The sequence below is a fragment of the Callithrix jacchus genome, chromosome 5, assembly GCF_049354715.1.
Source record: "Callithrix jacchus isolate 240 chromosome 5, calJac240_pri, whole genome shotgun sequence".
Taxonomy (NCBI): domain Eukaryota; kingdom Metazoa; phylum Chordata; class Mammalia; order Primates; family Cebidae; genus Callithrix; species Callithrix jacchus.
This window is the reverse complement of record NC_133506.1, coordinates 82,128,018-82,146,232: the sequence shown is the minus strand read 5'-3', so window position 1 is coordinate 82,146,232 and position 18,215 is coordinate 82,128,018. Positions and strand designations below refer to the sequence as shown.

Below are 18,215 nucleotides of genomic sequence, written 5' to 3'. Positions count from 1 at the left end.
ACAATCCCTAACATAACATTCGTATTAGCTCTTGCTATCCTACACAGTAACAGAAAAACCAGAGATATTTGGAAGACGTGGTCAATCTCTCATTTGTAGGTCTTCTCTCCACTTGTCTTACTTGTCTGTAGGAGCACTGTCCTCAATAAATATATCTAACTGATTGGTAACAAGGAATAATTTGACAGCTTGCCTTTCTGGAAAGTTCTAATGATTGGACTGATAACTTATATTTTGAATGTGACATAGGTGAGAAAGCAGATATAGTTGCTGTCTGTCCTTTGATGGAACAGGGGCTAGAGAAAGTGGTCTCCTTTCCAATCCTGGTCTAATACTTTTTCAACTAAAATTAAGATTTTTGAATGTAGCATGGGACAGAATGGATAGGAGGGAGGAAATCTGAGGATGCAAAGTAGGACCAACAGGAACGATGATCTTTGGAAAAGCTTCCGTACTATGTAGTGTCTTTTGTTTTTATTCTTGAAAGAGTCTTGCTTTCTTGCCCAGGCTAGAGGACAGTGACATGATCTTGGCTCACTGTAAACCTGTGATTCTTGGGTTCCAGCAAGTCTCCTGCCTCAGCCTCCTGAGTAGCTGGGACTACAGGCGTGTGCTACCACACCTGGCTAATTTTTGTATTTTTTTTTTTGAGACGGAGTTTCGCTCTTGTTACCCAGGCTGGAGTGCAATGGCACGATCTCGGCTCACCACAACCTTTGCCTCCTGGGTTCAGGCAATTCTCCTGCCTCAGCCTCCTGAGTAGCTGGGATTACAGGCACGTGCCACCATGCCCAGCTAATTTTTTGTATTTTTAGTAGAGACGGGGTTTCAGCATGTTGACCAGGATGGTCTCGATCTCTTGACCTCGTGATCCACCCGCCTTGGCCTCCCAAAGTGCTTAATTTTTGTATTTTTAGTAGAGATGGTGTTTCACCATGTTGGCCAGCCTGGTCTCGAACTCCTGACCTCAAGTTATCCACCTGTCTTGGCCTCTCAAAGTTCTGGGATTACAGGCATGAGTCACCGCTCCTGGCCTGTAAAGTGTCTTTTTTTTTTTAAATTTAAGCCTGACCACATGGCAAAACCCTGTCTCTACAAAAATTAGCCTGGCATGGTGGCACATATCTGTAGTCCCAGCTACTCTTGAGGCTGAAGTGGGAAGATCACCTGAGACTGGGGAGGTTGAGGCTGCAGGAAGTTGGGATTGTGCCACTGCACTAGGCGACAAAGTGAGACCTTGTTTCATAAAAACAAAACAAAACAAACAAAACACTTTATTCCTCAATGTATTTTCCATAGCTCACATTGTAATTTGGTTTTCTTTGCAATTTTTAATTAGGATATGATTCACATGACATAAAATTCACCACTTTAGTGTACAACTAAATTTTTAAAGTATATTTATAATGTGCAATCATTGCCACTATCCAGTTATAGAACATTTTCATCAGTTAGTAAAAATGTCCCCTGCTTCATTCTTTGTATTAGTAATTTGAGTCCTCTCTCTTAGTTTCTTGGTCAAAGATTTGTCAATTATCTAGCTAACAGTTTGTTGACTTTTTAAAAAGAGAACCAGCCGGGCATGGTGGCTCACGCCTGTGATCCCAGCACTTTGGGAGGCCGAGGCGGGTGGATCACCTGAGGTCAGGAATTTGAGACCAGCCTGGCCAATATGGCAAAACCCCATCTCTACTGAAAAATACAAAAATTAGCTGGGTGTGGTGTCGGGCGCCTTTAATCCTAGCTACTTGGGAGGCTGAGGCCAGAGAATAGTTTGAACCTGGAAGGTGGAGGTTGCAGTGAGCTGAGATCACGCCATTGTACTCCAGCCTGGGCGACAAGAACAGAACTCTGTCTCAAAATAAATAAATATATGAATGAATTAAAAAAAAAAACTTTTGGTTTAATTTGATTTTCTGTATTTTTAAATTGTCTATTTTTAATTTCTGCAAAATTTTTATTATTTCCTTTCTGCCTCTTGATTTTTGTTTGATCGTTTTCTAGTTTCTATTGGAGAAAGATTGCCATCTACTGCTATAAATTTCCCTCTGAGAACTGCTTAGCTTCATTCCATAAGTTTTGATATGTTGTGTTTTCATTTTCATTCATCTCAAATTATTTTCTTGTTTCCTTTCTGATTTATTCTTTGACTCAGTGGTTATTTGAGAGAAGGTTGTTTAATTTCCACATAATTATGAATTTTCTAAATGTCCTTCATTATTCATTTCTAATTTAATTTCATTGTAGTTGGAGAGCATACTTTGTATGATTTCAGTCTTTCAAAATATATTAAGATTTGTTTTGTAGCCTGACATATGGTCTATCCTGGAAAATGTTCCATGTGCCCTTGAGATAAATGTGCCCTCTGCTGCTGTTTGGTGGAGTGTTCTGTATATGTATGTTAGCTCTAGATAGTTTATGATATTCACGTCTTCTATTTCCTTGTGGATCTTCTAACTAGTTGTCCTTTTCAGTCCCACCCTCTCAGGAGGAGGCTGAGGTGGGAAGATCACTTGAACCCAGGAACTCAAGGCCGTGGTAAGCTATGATCTCACCACTGCACTCGAGCCTGGGTGATGGAGTGAGACCCTGACTCTAAAGAAAAAAAGAGAGGACTTACTTCTGTCATTATGCTGTTTGTTTTTTATAGTCTTATGTACTTTTTGTTCCTGAATTCTTCCATTGCTGCCTGCTTTTGCATTAATTGTATATTTTTAGTGTGTCATTTTAATTTTCTTGACATTTTTCTTTTCTATAATTTGAATGTGTCCCCAAGAAGTATGTGTTAGAAACGTAATCCCTAATGCAACAGTGTTCGGAGGTGGAGCCTAATGGGAGGTATTTAGGTCATGAGGGGTCTTCTTTCAGGAATGGACTAATGCTATAGTTGGAATAGGTTCATTACTGTGGGAATGGGTTCCTTATAAAAGGATGATTTCAGTTCTCTCTTGCTCTCTCTTTTGCCCTCTTTTTGCCTTTCTACCATGGACGGGCACAGCAAGAAGGTTCACTCAAGATGCCAGTCCTTTGGTTTTGGACTTCCCAGCCTCTAAACCCCATGAGTCAATAAGCTTCTGTTGATTATTAATTACCCATTGTATGGTATTTTGTTATAACAGCACACGATAGACTAAGACACTTTTCTAAAGATAAATCATTAATTAATCTTACTTGAGGATCCTCTTTACATGAGGGCCTGCTTTTCTCATGCTGTTTTCATTATTCTTTTCACCCTTGGTTTTTGAAAATTTGATTATGATACATCTAAGTATGGAGCTTTTGTAGTTTGTCCCAGTTAGAATTTGTTGAGCTTCTTGGACCTGTAAGAAAAAGAATGTTTTTCATCATATTTGAGAAGCTTTCAGCAATAATTTGTTCAAATATTCTTTCTGCCTCTTTCTCTACTTTCCTCCTGGATTTCGTGTTATGCATATATTGATTTGTTTGATGATGCCATACAGATTTCTGGGGCTCTATTGATTTCCTTTACTCTTTATTTTCTTTCTGTTCCACGCACTGCATAACTTCAAGTGACCTTATTTCAAGTACTTTGCTTCTTCTGCTTGCTTGAATATGCTGTTGAGCCTCCTCTTCACTAGAGCCCCCTCTAGTGAGCTTTCTTTTTCTTTCTTCAGTTGTTGTAGTTGTCAGAATGAGGTCCATTCTGTTCCCTCCACTACCAGAAATGGGGGCTGTTACTTTGGTGGCTACCACTGGGCTGGGAGGTGTGAAGTGGTGAAATCTCGGCTCACTGTAACTTCCACCTCCCGAGTTCAAGTGATTCTCCTGCTTCAGCCTCCTGAGTAGCTGGGATAACAGGTGCATGTATTTTTAGTAGAGACAAGGTTTCACCATGTTGGTCAGGCTGGTCTTGAACTCCTGACCTTGAAGTCTCACTATTCTTAGTGACACCACGCCATTTTACTTGTCTAAGTTCTCCCGGGGTTGCTGCAAACCTTTGATTATTTTCCAGAGTTCTGGATAAATTGATTTTGGAAGTTTTTGCTAGATTCTCTTTGCTTTTATGGAAGGGCAGAATTTTGGAATTTCTTACCCCACCATTTTCATTAACATCAGTCTACAGCGACTTTGATGAAGAAGGAGAAAAAAAAGGAGACAAACAATTTATTTCTAGGGCAGAGGTAAAAGCTGAAAGGAGATTGGGCTATTGTAAGATCATAGTAACCACTATTGTGTCAGGTATTCAACTAAGCTTTTAAAATGCCTTAATTAATTTAGTGCTAACAGCAATCCTCTGAGGCAGAAATTTTTACTATCTCTGTCTCATAGAAAAGGAAACTGAAGACTGAGATATTAAACTACTTCCTGAAGGTTATACAGCCCATAAGTGGTTGAGTCAGGTTTTGATCCCAGGTTTTCTGATCCCAATTGTGCTTTTAATTACTAGGCTACACCGATGTAGACTGAACTACTAAGTATCATGGGGATCTCTGGGAAGAAAAGTATTGGGCTCAGTTCAGCAAGATCAAAAGAGATATACAAAGAGGCCAACTTTTCTATCACATAGCATCTCTCCCAGCGCTGGATTACATGATTGGCAGACTGATGTGCTTAGGACACCAAAAAAGTTATATTTCCACCTTGAAAAAAATCTCAAAATTTGTTGGACTTTTTCTCTCTCTCTTTCTCTTTCTTTCTTTCTTTCTTTCTTTCTTTCTTTCTTTCTTTCTTTCTTTCTTTCTTTCTTTCTTTCTTTTCTTTTCTTTTCTTTTCTTTCTTTCTTCTTTTTTGAGACAGGGTCTCACTCTCTTGCCCAGGCTGGAGTGCAGTGATGCAGTCATGACTGACTGTAACCTCATAATTTCAAACTCTTACACTCAGGTTAGCCTATCACCTCAGCTTCACAAGTAGCTGGACTTGTGAAGCAACTTATGAAGTACACCACCACGCCTGGCTAATTTTTAAATGTTTCTTAGAGCCAAGGTCTCGAACTTATGGCCTCAAACAATCTTCCCACCTTTGTCTCCCAAAGTGCTGGGATTTTAGGCATAAGCTGCTATGCTTGGCCTTGTTAGACTTGTTAATACTTATTTTATAGATGAGTTTTATCTCTCTCTCTCTATCTTAACCACATAATCAGGGATTCAAGTCATATTTGCCTCCTTGCTGTTCTTTGGGTATGCTGATCATGCTCCTGCCTTTTGAGGTCTTTGCTATTTTTGTTTGGTTAATGGTTGGGGCCTTGAAAAGTCTTCATCTGATCCTGGGGTCTGACCAAGTCTGAGACCAAATGGCATAGGGTGGATGTCATGTTTTTAACACACTGTAGCAATGACCATACTCTGAAAACATGATCAGATGGTCACTTTTTCAACAAATATAAATTAAGGACTTAACTATGGGCTGAGTGCTATGGTAGGTGATAAGCATGCAATAATATGAGTTGTGCCCAAGATAATCTGAAAGTATACTTGAAGTTTGTATACATGTGTGATGGGGGGAGAGGTGGGAAGAAATTAAGATAAGAAATGGCTTTTTGGAGAAGGTAGCACATGAACTAGGCCATGAATGGACTTGGATGGGTAGAGCTGGCGGGGATTTATAGACTTGCTTTGCATATAGAATCTAACAAATTGGTGGTATCAAATTCAACTTTTCTGTGTCATTAACAGGAATGGGGTCCTTTTACTTCTTAGAATTGAGTACTTCACATATCTGGGATCTAATCTGAACCCAGAAAGTTTCTAGAAAGGATTTTGTTGGAGGAATCTGTCTAGATCTTCTCCTGCTCCCTCCTCCCTTTTCCTGCTGGCCGTCAAAAAAGACACTCCTGAGGCCGGGCGTGGTGGCTCACGCCTGTAATGTCAGCCCTTTCAGAGGCCAAGGCAGGTGGATCATGAGGTCAGGAGATCAAGACCATCCTGGTCAACATGGTGAAACCTCATCTCTAATAAAAATACAAAATATTAGCCAGGTGTGGTGGTGCGTCTGTAGTGCCAGCTACTTGGGTGGCTGAGGCAGGGGAATCTCTTGAACCCAGGAGGTGGAAGTTACAGTGAGCTGAGATCACGCCACTGAACTCCAGCCTAGCGACAGTGCGAGACTCCGTCTCAAAAAAAAAAAAAAAAAAAGGACACTCCTCAATCTCATCCCTGGATATAATTTTCCCTAAGGATATTTCACTGAAAGAATAAAAGCCACCAATTTAAGATAAAAAGGAAACTGCTCAAATATAAAGTATTTGCTTTAGATAAAGATAATCATTTTCCTTACTGTTTTCTTTTTAATATGATAATATTATTTTAAAAGGAATTAAAATATCAAATAATTCTCAGCATGACTATGTATAACTAAAAGCTAGGAATCAAATTGCAAGAGACAAACATGATCATCTATATGTCAGATTAAAAAAAAAGATTGTGACATTATCCCCTTTGTTTTGTCATCTGTGGCCCTGTGACCTAATTGCAGGGAAAGTAGCTCCAGAATGGGAAGAGGTATGTCTTGAGAAGTGGTTCATGATTTACTTCCACAATTATGAAATGATGGTAAACCCCATTTCGAGGCCAGTTACGGCCACTGCCTCCCAATCACACACAAAATACCCCAAACTCCAAACAAACCCAGGCCCTTTATGAGAGGAAGGGTACTGCCTGCTGCTCTGTTCCTTTCCAGGGAGGTGCTCCACGTGTTCCTTCTCTTCCTCCGGGTCATCAGCGCCTGTGCAGATGGCAAGATCCGAATTTACAATTTCCTCAGTGGGAACTGTATGAAGGTGATAAAAGCCAATGGCAGAGGCGATCCTGTGCTGTCCTTCTTTATTCGGGGCAGCAGGTGGGTGGTAGGTGTGGAGGTCAGAACTGTGAGTGATTCTGCTTGATTTTTTCCTCCCCTGGGATACTAGCCCTGGATTTGCTGTCAACAGGAGAGAGTGGGCAGTGCCTCTCTACAATTTTGGCTGGGCAGAGCGACAGTCTTGTGGGGACTAATAGGGCTTTGCACGAAACTTAGTAATCAGGAAGCAATCATGGTTCATTTTGACTCTTAATTCATCCTGGGTGTTTGTGGGAATTGCAGTGGGTGCAAGGTAACGCTTCTGTAAGGACCACAGTTCGATCAACGTGCAGCCCCTGCCTGCTTTTTGATCATGCCTTTGGCTGCCTGAGAGTTCTATGAGCTATCTCTGATGCCTCACTTCTAATGCAAAGGGACAAATAAGAGTGTGGGGGCTGGCAGCAGCAGGGGGTGCAGTGAAGGAGAGCTGAGCTGGTGAGCTTACAAAACTAGTACCTGAACTGTCTGCATTGTATACAGTACTGAGCTTTTTATATGCATAGATTCAGGTGCCGTTATATGAAAATGACCAAATAGAACTAACCCATAAATTCTACTTCAGGCTCACTTGAGGCATCACTTAATCTCTCTGAACCATATTGCCTTCATTTTAGTGAAACTTCATTGGTACTATTTACCATCATAAAGAGGGCAGCCTGGTAACAAGGCTCAATTAATCAACACCTTTCAGTCATGCTGCTAAAAAAAAAAAGAAAGAAAAAGCTCAGACCATATTTTATTCACAGCATCCAAAGAAAGGTGATTTCCTTTCAGCTTGAGTAAAAATAAGTCTAAAAGAGATTTCTTATTGGAATGACTCCCCCCATTCCATTCCAGCAGTTCCAGCCAAAACAAGTTACTGTTCTTGAGTTTATGCTATTGATTAAGGTCTTAATGTTGCAGCCTTTTGGAGCAGAAAGGATCCTGCGCAGTGTATTTTCATTTTTTGCTAATAGTTAATGGAAGAGCACAGACAGGGGAAAGCCGCTTGCTTGTGAAACTGGGGGGTCGGGGAGGCAGTGCTGAGGGGGACAGGAAAGGGATAGGGAGGGCAAGTTCTGGAGCTCTTTGTCTATGGAGCATAAAAGTGGGGATTAGAGAAGTTAGAAATCACCTCTGTTTATAAAGTACAGATGCTCTGTCTACATCTAGGGTATGTGCAGAGATCCTGCCTGGAGTGACAGCATGGAGTGTGTGGTGTCTGTGTGGAGGATCTGAGAAGGAGATGAGGCCTCCCCACTAGAGAGCTTCCCTCATTCCCAGCAGCAGCAATAGTAATATTGGGTTTGGAAGCTGTGCAAAACAAAACAGCGAAAAAATCCAGTGAATTTCAAGACATCTGTGTGCAGAGGCAGTCACTCCAAGAACAGAAATTCATTTAAAAGCATTTTAACTTGAGGCCGGGCATGGTGGCTCATAATCCCAGCACTTTGGGAGGTCAAGGCAGGTGGGTCGTTGAGTTCTGGAGTTCAAGACCAGCCTGGGCAATATGGGGAAACCCTGTCTCTACTAAAAGCACCAAATGAGCCCGGCATGGTGTCCCATGCCTGTAGTCCCTGCTACTCAGGAGGCTGAGCCATGAGAATTGCTTGAACCCGGGAGGTGGAGGCTGCAGTGAGCCGAGATAATGCCACTGCACTCCAGCCTGGGTGACAGAAGGAGACTGTCTCAAACTGAATTTTTTAAAAAAGGCATTTTGGCCGGCTGCGGTGGCTCACGCCTGTAATCCCAGCACTTTGGGAGGCTGAGGTGGGTGGATCACGAGGTCAAGAGATCTAGACCATCCTGTTCAACATGGTGAAACCCCATCTCTACTAAAAAATACAAAAAATTAGCTGGGCATGGTGGCGTGTGCCTGTAATCCCAGCTACTCAGGAGGCTGAGGCAGGAGAATTGCCTGGACCCAGGAGGCAGAGGTTGTGGTGAGCCGAGATCGTGCCATTGCACTCCAGCCTGGGTAACAAGAGTGAAACTCTGTATCAAAATAAATAAATAAATAAATAAACAAACAAACAAATAAATAAATAAATTAGCTGGGCCTGCAATCCCAGCTACTCAGGAGGCTGAGGCAGGAGAATTGCCTGAACGCAGGAGGCGGAGGTTGCCGTGAGCTGAGATTGCGCCATTGCACTCCAGCTTGGGTAACGAGCGAAACTCTGTCTCAAAAAAAAAAAAAAAAAAAGGCATTTTAACTTGAGAAGTGAAATAATCAGAACATATGTGCCCCGATCATGTTTATTTTTTAAAGAAAAGTGACAAAGCTAACGAATCCTGCTACATGGTCTGATACCTTTTACCGCTATCCACCCTCCAGCCCCCTACACCACTAGTCTGTTGGGTCGTTACCCCGACACTGTTCCCTTGGTCTAAAGATCAGGTAAGACAGTAACTGCAGTGCATCTCTCAGTGGCCTCCACGCCCTGTTTACGGGCATCCCTGTTTTGGTTCCAGGATGGTGGTCAACACAGAGAGCAATGTTCTCATGTTCCAGTTTGAGCACATAAAGTGGCAGTATGCCATGGAAAAAATGAAACAAGAGAAGAATAAGGAGAAAGAGGAGGAAAAAGAAGAAAATATCCTCATGGAAATTCTCTTCAAGTCTAATACTCAGGTTCACAGCCCGAGAGAGTCTGTATCCAGTAAACAAACTGTGATCCAGGAGCTCCTACCAAAGAAACCCCCCAAGTCCCGAGTACTCCTGAAGCCAGCCAAGTTATCTTCAGGTAAAAAAAAATGAAATACGAGCAAGTTCAGTGATAAGCCACAGCGTAGCTTGGGGTTTGGTGGGGGGGTGATGGGAACAGGCGAGGACTGGTTTCTTTGTGGAATATTTTGGCCAGCGGTTTCCTGAGGATATAAATCCTAACCCTCCAGGAAGGTAGGAGCCATTCTCCCTGATCCACCAAACAATTTATCAGCTGGTTAAAGGGAACTTTCTGATTTGCAGAAGCTAGATTTTCAAACTTATAAGAATCTTTGCACAGTAGATAAGACTAGCCTTAATACTTGCCACCGAAACAAAAAGCAACCAATACCCCATTCCCCAAATTCAAAACGTATATCATAAAACTGTTTCAGGCTGGGCGCGGTGGCTCAAGCCTGTAATCCCAGCACTTTGGGAGGCCGAGGCGGGCAGATCACGAGGTCAGGAGTTCATGACCAGCCTGACCAACATGGTGAAACCCCATCTCTACTAAAAAAATACAAAAATTAGCCGGATGTGGTACCACAGGCCTGTAATCCCAGCTACTGGGGAGGCTGAGGCAGGAGAATCGCTTGAGCCTGGGAGGCAGAGGTTGCGGTGAGCCGAGAGCACGCCATTGCACTCCAGCCTGGGCGACAGAGTGAGACTCTGTCTCAAATAAATAAACAAACAAACAAATAAATAAATAAAACTGTTCATTTAAGACAGAGACAAACAGAAAAATGATCTACGCAGAATGTATTGTTTTTAGACCCGAGAGATCACGTTTGTAGCCGGAAAATCTTACGTATAAAGCAGGTGTGTGTGTGTTTGTGTGTGTGTGGGGGGGTGTAGGCATGGCTAATGCCATTTATAAGACATCCAAAGACTAATCATGCATGGGTTAGAGTGGCAAGACTCCTTCCTTTTACCAGCCCCATATAGGGGGAGTCAGGATGAGATCTAGACCTTAGACTTGTCAACCTAAAATAATCGAAAGATTCAGGATCTACCTAAAAGAGTTTACCCAAGTGCAAAGTTTGAGGGCAGCATCCAGGGGCACAGGGACACCAAAGACTAGTGTGACCAGTGCTCCTGGGGTGGGGAAAAGTGAAGATCCTTTACATAGACAGAAATAGAGGTGCTGAACAGAATTCAGTTTTCCATACAAAGGCTAACATACAGATGTAAGACTAGATTGGTTACTACTGATTACACTCTAATGGGTTCTTAACATTCTGCTGTAAAGAAGTGACAATCACAGGGGTGTCAGTCTCCACGTCATAGTCTCAGTTTCAATGAAGACTAGGGAGTCTGGTTAATGGAAAAGACCTCAACACAAAGGTCAGGAAGCAATGATCACGCACCAGAGCAGGAAAACAGCTGTGCTATGTGACTCAGTTTCCAGGGCTTCACTTTTCCCTGTCACACAGTCAGTTTAGAAGGTTGTTACACTCCCTTTACTTTTCACAGACTGCAGGTAACTATTTGGTTTCATATGACAACAAACAAATATGGTGTTTGGTAGAAAAATGCAGTTAGATGGAAGGAATAAGTTCCAGTGTTTGGTTGCACAGTAGGGTGACTACAGTTAGCAATAAGGCACTGTGTGTTTCCAAATGGCTAGAGGAGAAGAGTTGGAATGTTCCTAACACAAAGAGATGATAGATGTTTAAAACGATGGCTATCCTAATTACCTTGATCTAATCATTACACATTGCATGCATGTATCAAAATAGCACATGTACTCCATCATTATGTATCTATAAAAAAGATAGTGATATTTTGTATAAAAATCAGTCCAATTATCAGCCCCCATTATTACTTATTATATTATTTTGTGCCCTAATTGAAGTATATAATGACTACGTTTTTTTCTCAATCCCAATTTAGCAGTGTTAACAGAGGAACCTCAAAGTCAAGGAAAGTCAAAATTACTCGGGAGAGATGGTAAGAGGAGAGTTTATTCAGTTCATAAGGGGACAAATGGCATGGATGGTGGGCAGGAGCATTTGGAAGCAAAATCCATGGCAGGAGATAAGACAAACGGTGATACTTAATTCTGAATTAGTGGCAACATCCAATTAGTGGCCTCTCTCTGTCTCTCTCTAGTTTCGTATTGTTTTCGAGGTTGCAGTGAGCCAAGATTGCACCATTGCACTCCAGGAAAAAAGAAAAAAAAGAGCCATTGCACTCCAGCAGAAAAAAAAAAAAGATCCACAATGCATTATCATTTGAAAAAAGACAAATTAATAAGCAATGAGCTCATCACAATCCCTTTTTTTATAAAAGGAGAAAAATCCTCTTTTTGAGTTTGGAAGGAGAATAGGGAAGATTTTCACATCTTGATTTCACTCAGTTTTTTGCTTTTTGTGTTTTTCTTTGAGATGGAGTCTTGCTCTGTTGCCCAGGCTGGAGTGCAGTGTTGCAACCTTGGCTCACAGCAACCTCCGCTTCCGGAGTTCAAGTGATTCTCCTGCCTCAGCCACCCGAGTAGCTGGGACTACAGGTGCCCACCACCATGCTCAGCTAATTTTTGTGTTTTCAGTAGAGATGGGGTTTCAGCATGTTGGCCAGGTTGGTCTTGAACTCCTTACATCAGGTGATCTGCCTGCCTTGGCCTCCCACAGTGCTGGGATTACAGGCATGAGCTACTGAGCCCAGCCACTCAGTGATACATGTTCTAATACAATATTGTTTAATTAAGAACGTAAAGATTTGGGAAAATGTGATGTTTCCTTCGCTCCTAGTGTCTATGCACAAACATCTTGGGATATAATCTATTTGGCCAAGGGAAATGATATGCTTCACACACTGTTACATTTTGTTTTCTGGTATAGCCTGGGATACAGATTTTACTTGTTAGGTTAGACTAGGCAAAGGACTTCTACTTTTCATGACTCAGTTATTCCTTTTTTAAAATAAGGACAATGCTTTTGGTGTTTCTGTGAGGTATTGTAGGGATTGAGAAGCTCAAATGGGAAAGGCATAATAGACTTGCTTGCCTGTGAAGATATCTTTGTTCACTTAATGGTCTTCATACCTCTGAGGTCTTGATCAAAACCAACATGGCAGGAGTCTCTGATTCAGGTCAGTAGCTCTTGGACCTGTTGCTAATCGTTCATTTTGGGAACTCCTCTTTAGGAACTGCCTTTTAGTCATGTTGTGATTATTTGCATTACCCTGGGTGACATGTTATTTGAAGACAGGTTTTATTTTGAGCAACATTCAAGATTATTTGGAATCAAATTTGATTAATAAGATAAAGTTCAAATTTTGTGATATAATAACTGTTCAAAAATATAGGTATGCTACTATAAACTTATAAGATCTGCTTTGTGTGAATCCTAAATGAGACGTGAAGGTCATTCCCAGCTTCACATTTTCAAAAATATGTGGAGCATTGAAATCACACCTGTTGCCTTCAAAATATGCACACCTAGAGGCTAGTATACACTTTATTCAATACTAGCATTATATTAAAAACTTGTTTTAGGCCAGGTGCTTTGGGAGGCCGAGGCGGGTGGATCACCTGAGGTTGGAAGTCCGAGACCAGCCTGACCAACGTGAAGAAACCCCACCTCCACTAAAAATACAAAATTAGCCAGGCATAGTGGCGCATGCCTGTAATCCCAGCTACTCGGGAAGCTGAGGCAGGAGAATCACTTGAATTTGGGAGGTGGAGGTGGCGGTGAGTCAAGATGGCACTATTGCATTCCAGGCTGGGCAACAAGAGCAAAACTCCGTCTCAAAAACAAAACAAAAATAACGACAACAAAACGTTGTTTTATTAAATCATTTCTAGTATCTTCATTTTTTTTGTTTTTTGATGGAGTCTTGTTCAGCCACCAAGGCTAGAGTTCAGAGGCTGGATCTTGGCTCACTGCAACATCTGCCTCCTGGGTTCAAGCAATTCTCCTGCCTCAGCCTCCTGAGTAGCTGGGATTACAGGCACCTGCCATCATGCCTGGTTAAATTTTGCCTTTTTGGTAGAGATGGAGTTTTGCCATGTTGGCCACACTGGTCTTGAACTCCTGACCTCAGGTGATTCACCCACCTCAGCCTCCTAAAGCGCTGAGATTATAGGCGCGAGTCACCACACCCAGCCTAGTATCCTCACTTTTAATACCACTGAGGATGCCTGCCTGTACAATGGCATACCTATTGGGCAACAAAGACCTCAATGTGCTTCAAAGTTAGAATGCCCGAGTACTAAATGCATACAACTCAATATTTTTCACAGAATGCCAATTTGTTTTTATTTTCTTTTTTTGAAAAAGCGGATGATGCAGAAAAAGGACAAAAACAAGAACAATTGGAAACTCCAGAGGAATTGATCAATCACCCAAAGAGAAAGTCTTGGAAAATCCCTATGTCACCTGATCGATTCCTCCTGACTGTCAGCACCCTGCAGCAAGCCCATAATTCTGGGGAATTTGCCTATCCCTGTAGGCCCAAAACAGAAATCACCGATGCCTGGGAAGCTTCAATTACATACCCAAGGAAGGTCTTGAATTTCAAAGGAAAATCAATCCAATATGCAGTTGATCGGTTGAGATTCAGCAATCCTCCCATAGACGTGAAACAAACCAGTATTCCCCTTGAAATCCGGAAACTGCAGCCCAACTTGAAGAACTCTTTGCACAGTCCCAGAGTCCAGTCCACCATACCCCAGCCCATGATTATCTGCTCCAGGTTCTCTGGCAGCTTAAAGGGTGGAGACCAAGTGACCAGTTCAATTGAAAGGGCAGTGGGCAGTACGGGTCCCCTGACCAGTATGCAGGTCATTAAACCAAACCGCATGCTAGCTCCACAAATGGGCACAGCCACCCTGTCTCTTAAGAAAGAACGGCCTTGCATATACACAGCCCTTGATCCCCTTAGAGTGAACACTGAGTTCATGCTGTTGACTGTGAAGGAGGAGAAAGAGTACCAGGAAGCCAAGATGAAGGAATATCAGGCCAGGGAGTCCACTGGAGTGGTTGATCCAGAAAAAGCTCGCAAAGCTGCGTGGATCAGAAAAATCAAAGGCCTGCCTATTGATAATTTCATGAAACGGGGGAAAACAGCGGCGCCTGAACTTGGACAAAATGTGTTTATCTAAACCAGCCTTGGGAAATTACAATGTCTTACAATAAACAGAGAGCCAAGTGGATGTTGCTGTTTGGCCTTTTTTGGGACTGTCTCTTCCTGGTAATTAATGTGGGAACTCTTAATTGTCTTCCTCTAAGCCAAATATCTGATATCATCAAAAGAAGAAAACAGAAGGAGGCTGGGAGAGATGGCTTCTGTAGTCCCACTGAAAACAATTTAGTGAGCATTAGGAAAACTCAGTTTCGTTGATGGGGGATGAGGAGATGATCATGGAAATTAGATACCATTCAGCACTACCAATTTAGTGCTATGAGTTCTTCCAGCAAATGAAGTCATGGGATTGTATCAGGGTAACGAATTGGAGTCTTCTGGTATTTTTACATAGAAGCCTGATGAAACCCACTGAGTTAAGAATTTGAAAGGGGAAGCGCTCAATGGGATTGAGCTGGTTGCATTTGATGACATTGAACTTTTCCTTTTCAGGGCTATCTCTTAAAGAAGAGAATTAGCATATTGATCCTCTGTATAAAGAGGGCCAGTAACATCAAGTGCACTGAGGTTTCTGCTTAAACCTTTGGGCTACAGTGTCAGGGACTAGGTAATTTAGAAGAGTGCTGCCCACTGCAAAAGCTATGGCCAACTGGAAAGTTCAAGCCTTGGCCAGGCATGGTGGCTTACACCTGTAATCCCAGCACTTTAGGAGACCCAGGTGGGTGGATCATGAGCATGGTGGCCGGGTGCGGTGGCTCAAGCCTGTAATCCCAGCACTTTGGGAGGCTGAGGTGGGCGGATCACCAGGTCAAGAGATCGAGACCATCCTGGCCAACATGGTGAAACCCCTGTCTCTACTAAAAATACAAAAAAATTAGCTGGTGTGGTGGCGTGCGCCTATAGTCCCAGCTAGTTGGGAGGCAGAGGCAGGAGAACTGCTTGAACCCGGGAGGTGGAGGTTGCAGTGAGCCGAGATTGTGCCACTGCACTCCAGTCTGGCGCCTGGCAACAGAAAGACTCTCTCTCAAAAAAAACAAAACAAAGCATGAGCATGGCAGACACGGTCCGGCAGTCTCTTCCCAGTGAGGGTCTTCAGCGGCATGTACTGCAGCTGTCAGCTGATGCTGTCTCTCTTCTGGGCCCGGGTAACTTCAGGGACCTCAGTGACAGCTTCCCCCCTCAGGCTTCCAGAAAAGCAATAGCCAACCAGGGAAATAGGAGTTATCATTTTAAACAATCTTGACAAATTGTAGAAATTTTATTGGTCTTGCTCACATCTCTAGGTTTTTGAGCATTGTTTTTCCCCATGAAGATTAGATTATAAACATTGTGTCGATGCTTCTTCATGTGTTCATGACCCAATTGGCCTCTTTGATACTTGAGTAGTAACACTATTCTGAGGAAGTGAAGCTTTTGAATCATATTTATAAATACATATATTCTTATTGATAATTTATTTACATACATGTTCAACAATCTGAAATCTTTAAATTTCAGCAAACATCAATAATGACCAGTATGACCAGTATAATAGTCAATGAAATAGCTTCCGTAATTTTTAATCTCTTTCAATTTACAGCTCATCTGTTAATTTTTATGTTTTCATTCTGTTTTAGTTTGTGAATGTATTGTATATTCTTTTTTTTTTTTTTTTTTTTTTTTTTGAGATGGAGTTTCACTCTTGTTACCCAGGCTGGAGTGCAATGGTAAATCTCGGCTCACTGCAACCTCCGCCTCCTGGGTTCAGGCAATTCTCCTGCCTCAGCCTCCTGAATAGCTGGGATTACAGGCACGCGCCACCATGCCCAGCTAATTTTTTTTATTTTTAGTAGAGATGGGGTTTCACTATATTGACCAGGATGGTCTCGATCTCTTGACCTCGCGATCCACCCACCTCGGCCTCCCAAAGTGCTGGGATTACAGGTGTGAGTCACCATGCCTGGCCTGTATATTCTTTATAATTTATTTTTACTTTTATTATTTTTCTGCAGAAAATAAAGATTTCTCTTTTGGGTAGTTATAACCACAGCAAAAACAATTACATCGTATAAATCACTTCATAAGTGTCTCCTATTCCACCAAAATCATCTACAAGAGTAGTTAGTGACAAGTGAAAAACGTATATTTGACTTAAAAAAACAAATCAAAATTAGTGTGTAAAATATAATAACTTAAAAAAATATATGAATACGTCACCCAAATGTCACATGCCACTTAATACAAATTATCCTTGGATTAAGAAAGTTTCCAAGACTTTCCTATGATTTCTACAAATTACTAGGAAAGGCTAATGCACTCACTGTCAATCCAACTAAAGAGTGCTTTCAGTTAATTTTTATACATGATATAAGACAAGGGTACACAACTTTTTTCTTTTGTATGTGGATATCCAGTTTCCCCAGCATCGTGTATTGAAGACTTTCCTTTCTTCGTTGTGCATTCTAGGTGTCCTTGTCAAACACTAGTTGACCATATATGTATGGGTTTCTTTTTGGGCTCTCTCTTTTGTTTCATTAGTCTATGTGTGTGTTTTTATACCAGAACCATACTGATTCAATTACTATAGTTTTGTAATATTGTTTGAAAACAGCGACTGTGATGTTTCCAGCTTTGTTCTTTCTCAAAATTGCTTTGGCTATTTGGAGTCTTTTGTGGTTTCATACATATCTTATGATTTTTTTCTATTTCTGTGAAAGATGTCACTGGAAATTTGATTGGAATTTCATTGAATCTGTAGATCACTTTGAATACTATGAACGTTTTAACAATATTAATTTATTTAAATCTTTGTACATGGGATGCATTTTGTTCCATTTCTTTTGTCTTATTCAATTATTTTTGACTGTACACACTGTTCTGCATTTCATTTATTTATTTGCTTATTTTTTAACTTTTAAGTTCAGGGGTACAAATGCAGGTTTGTTACACAGGTAAACTTGTGGCATGGGGTTTGTGGTACAGATTATTTCATCACACAAGCACTAAGCCTATTACTCATTAGTTATGTTTCCCAATCCTCTCTCTCCTCCCACCCTCCACCCTCTGAAAGGCCCCAGTGTGTGTTGTTCTCCTCTGTGTGTCTGTGTGTTCTCATCATATAGCTCCCACTTGTAAGTAAGAATATGCAGCATCTGGTTTTTCGTTCCTGTGTTAGTTTGCTAAATATAATGGTCTGCAGCTCCATCTTTAAGCCCCAGAGAAACCTCTAAAATAAGACAAAATTATGTAATTAATAAGCCAAAGTCAATATAAATGTAATTACTTAACACTTTCTTTTCTTTTTCTTTTTTTTTTTTTGAGATGGAGTCTTGTTCTGTCACTCAAGCTGTAGTGCACTGGCACAATCTTGGTTCACTGAAACCTCTGCCTCCCAGTTTCAAGTGATTCTTCTGCCTCAGCATCCTGAGTAGCTGGGACTACAGGCACCTGCCACCATGCCTGGCTAATTGTGTGTGTGTGTGTGTGTGTGTGTGTGTGTGTGTGTGTTTAGTAGTGATGGGGTTTCACCATATTGGCCAGGCTGGTCTCAAACTCCTGACCTTGTGATCCACCTGCCTTGGCCTCCCAAAGTACTGGGATTACAGGTGTGAGCCACCGTGCCCAGCTGATGTTTTTTAATTGGAAAGAAAACAGAGACAAAAAAAAGGGAGGG

At 41.7% G+C, this 18,215-nt stretch overlaps 1 protein-coding gene across 8 annotated transcripts in view; it reads left to right on the top strand.

Moving 5' to 3' along the window:
- Positions 1-14,652, top strand: part of LOC144582587 (F-box/WD repeat-containing protein 10) — a 36,548-nt gene extending 21,896 nt beyond the window's left edge. For 3 of the 8 annotated variants that reach the window (XM_078373083.1, XM_078373081.1, XM_078373079.1), the window contains 4 exons: positions 6,637-6,795; positions 9,247-9,518; positions 11,372-11,428; positions 13,759-14,652. In XM_078373083.1, coding sequence (XP_078229209.1) covers positions 6,637-6,795; positions 9,247-9,518; positions 11,372-11,428; positions 13,759-14,582 — 1,312 coding nt within the window. In that variant the 3' untranslated portion in view covers positions 14,583-14,652. Of the gene's footprint in view, positions 1-6,636; positions 6,796-9,246; positions 9,519-11,371; positions 11,429-12,430; positions 12,569-13,758 lie in introns of all 8 variants that reach the window. The other 5 variants (XR_013535596.1, XR_013535595.1, XR_013535594.1 and 2 more) reach the window with 5 other exon arrangements.
- The last annotated feature ends 3,563 nt before the right edge of the window (positions 14,653-18,215 follow it).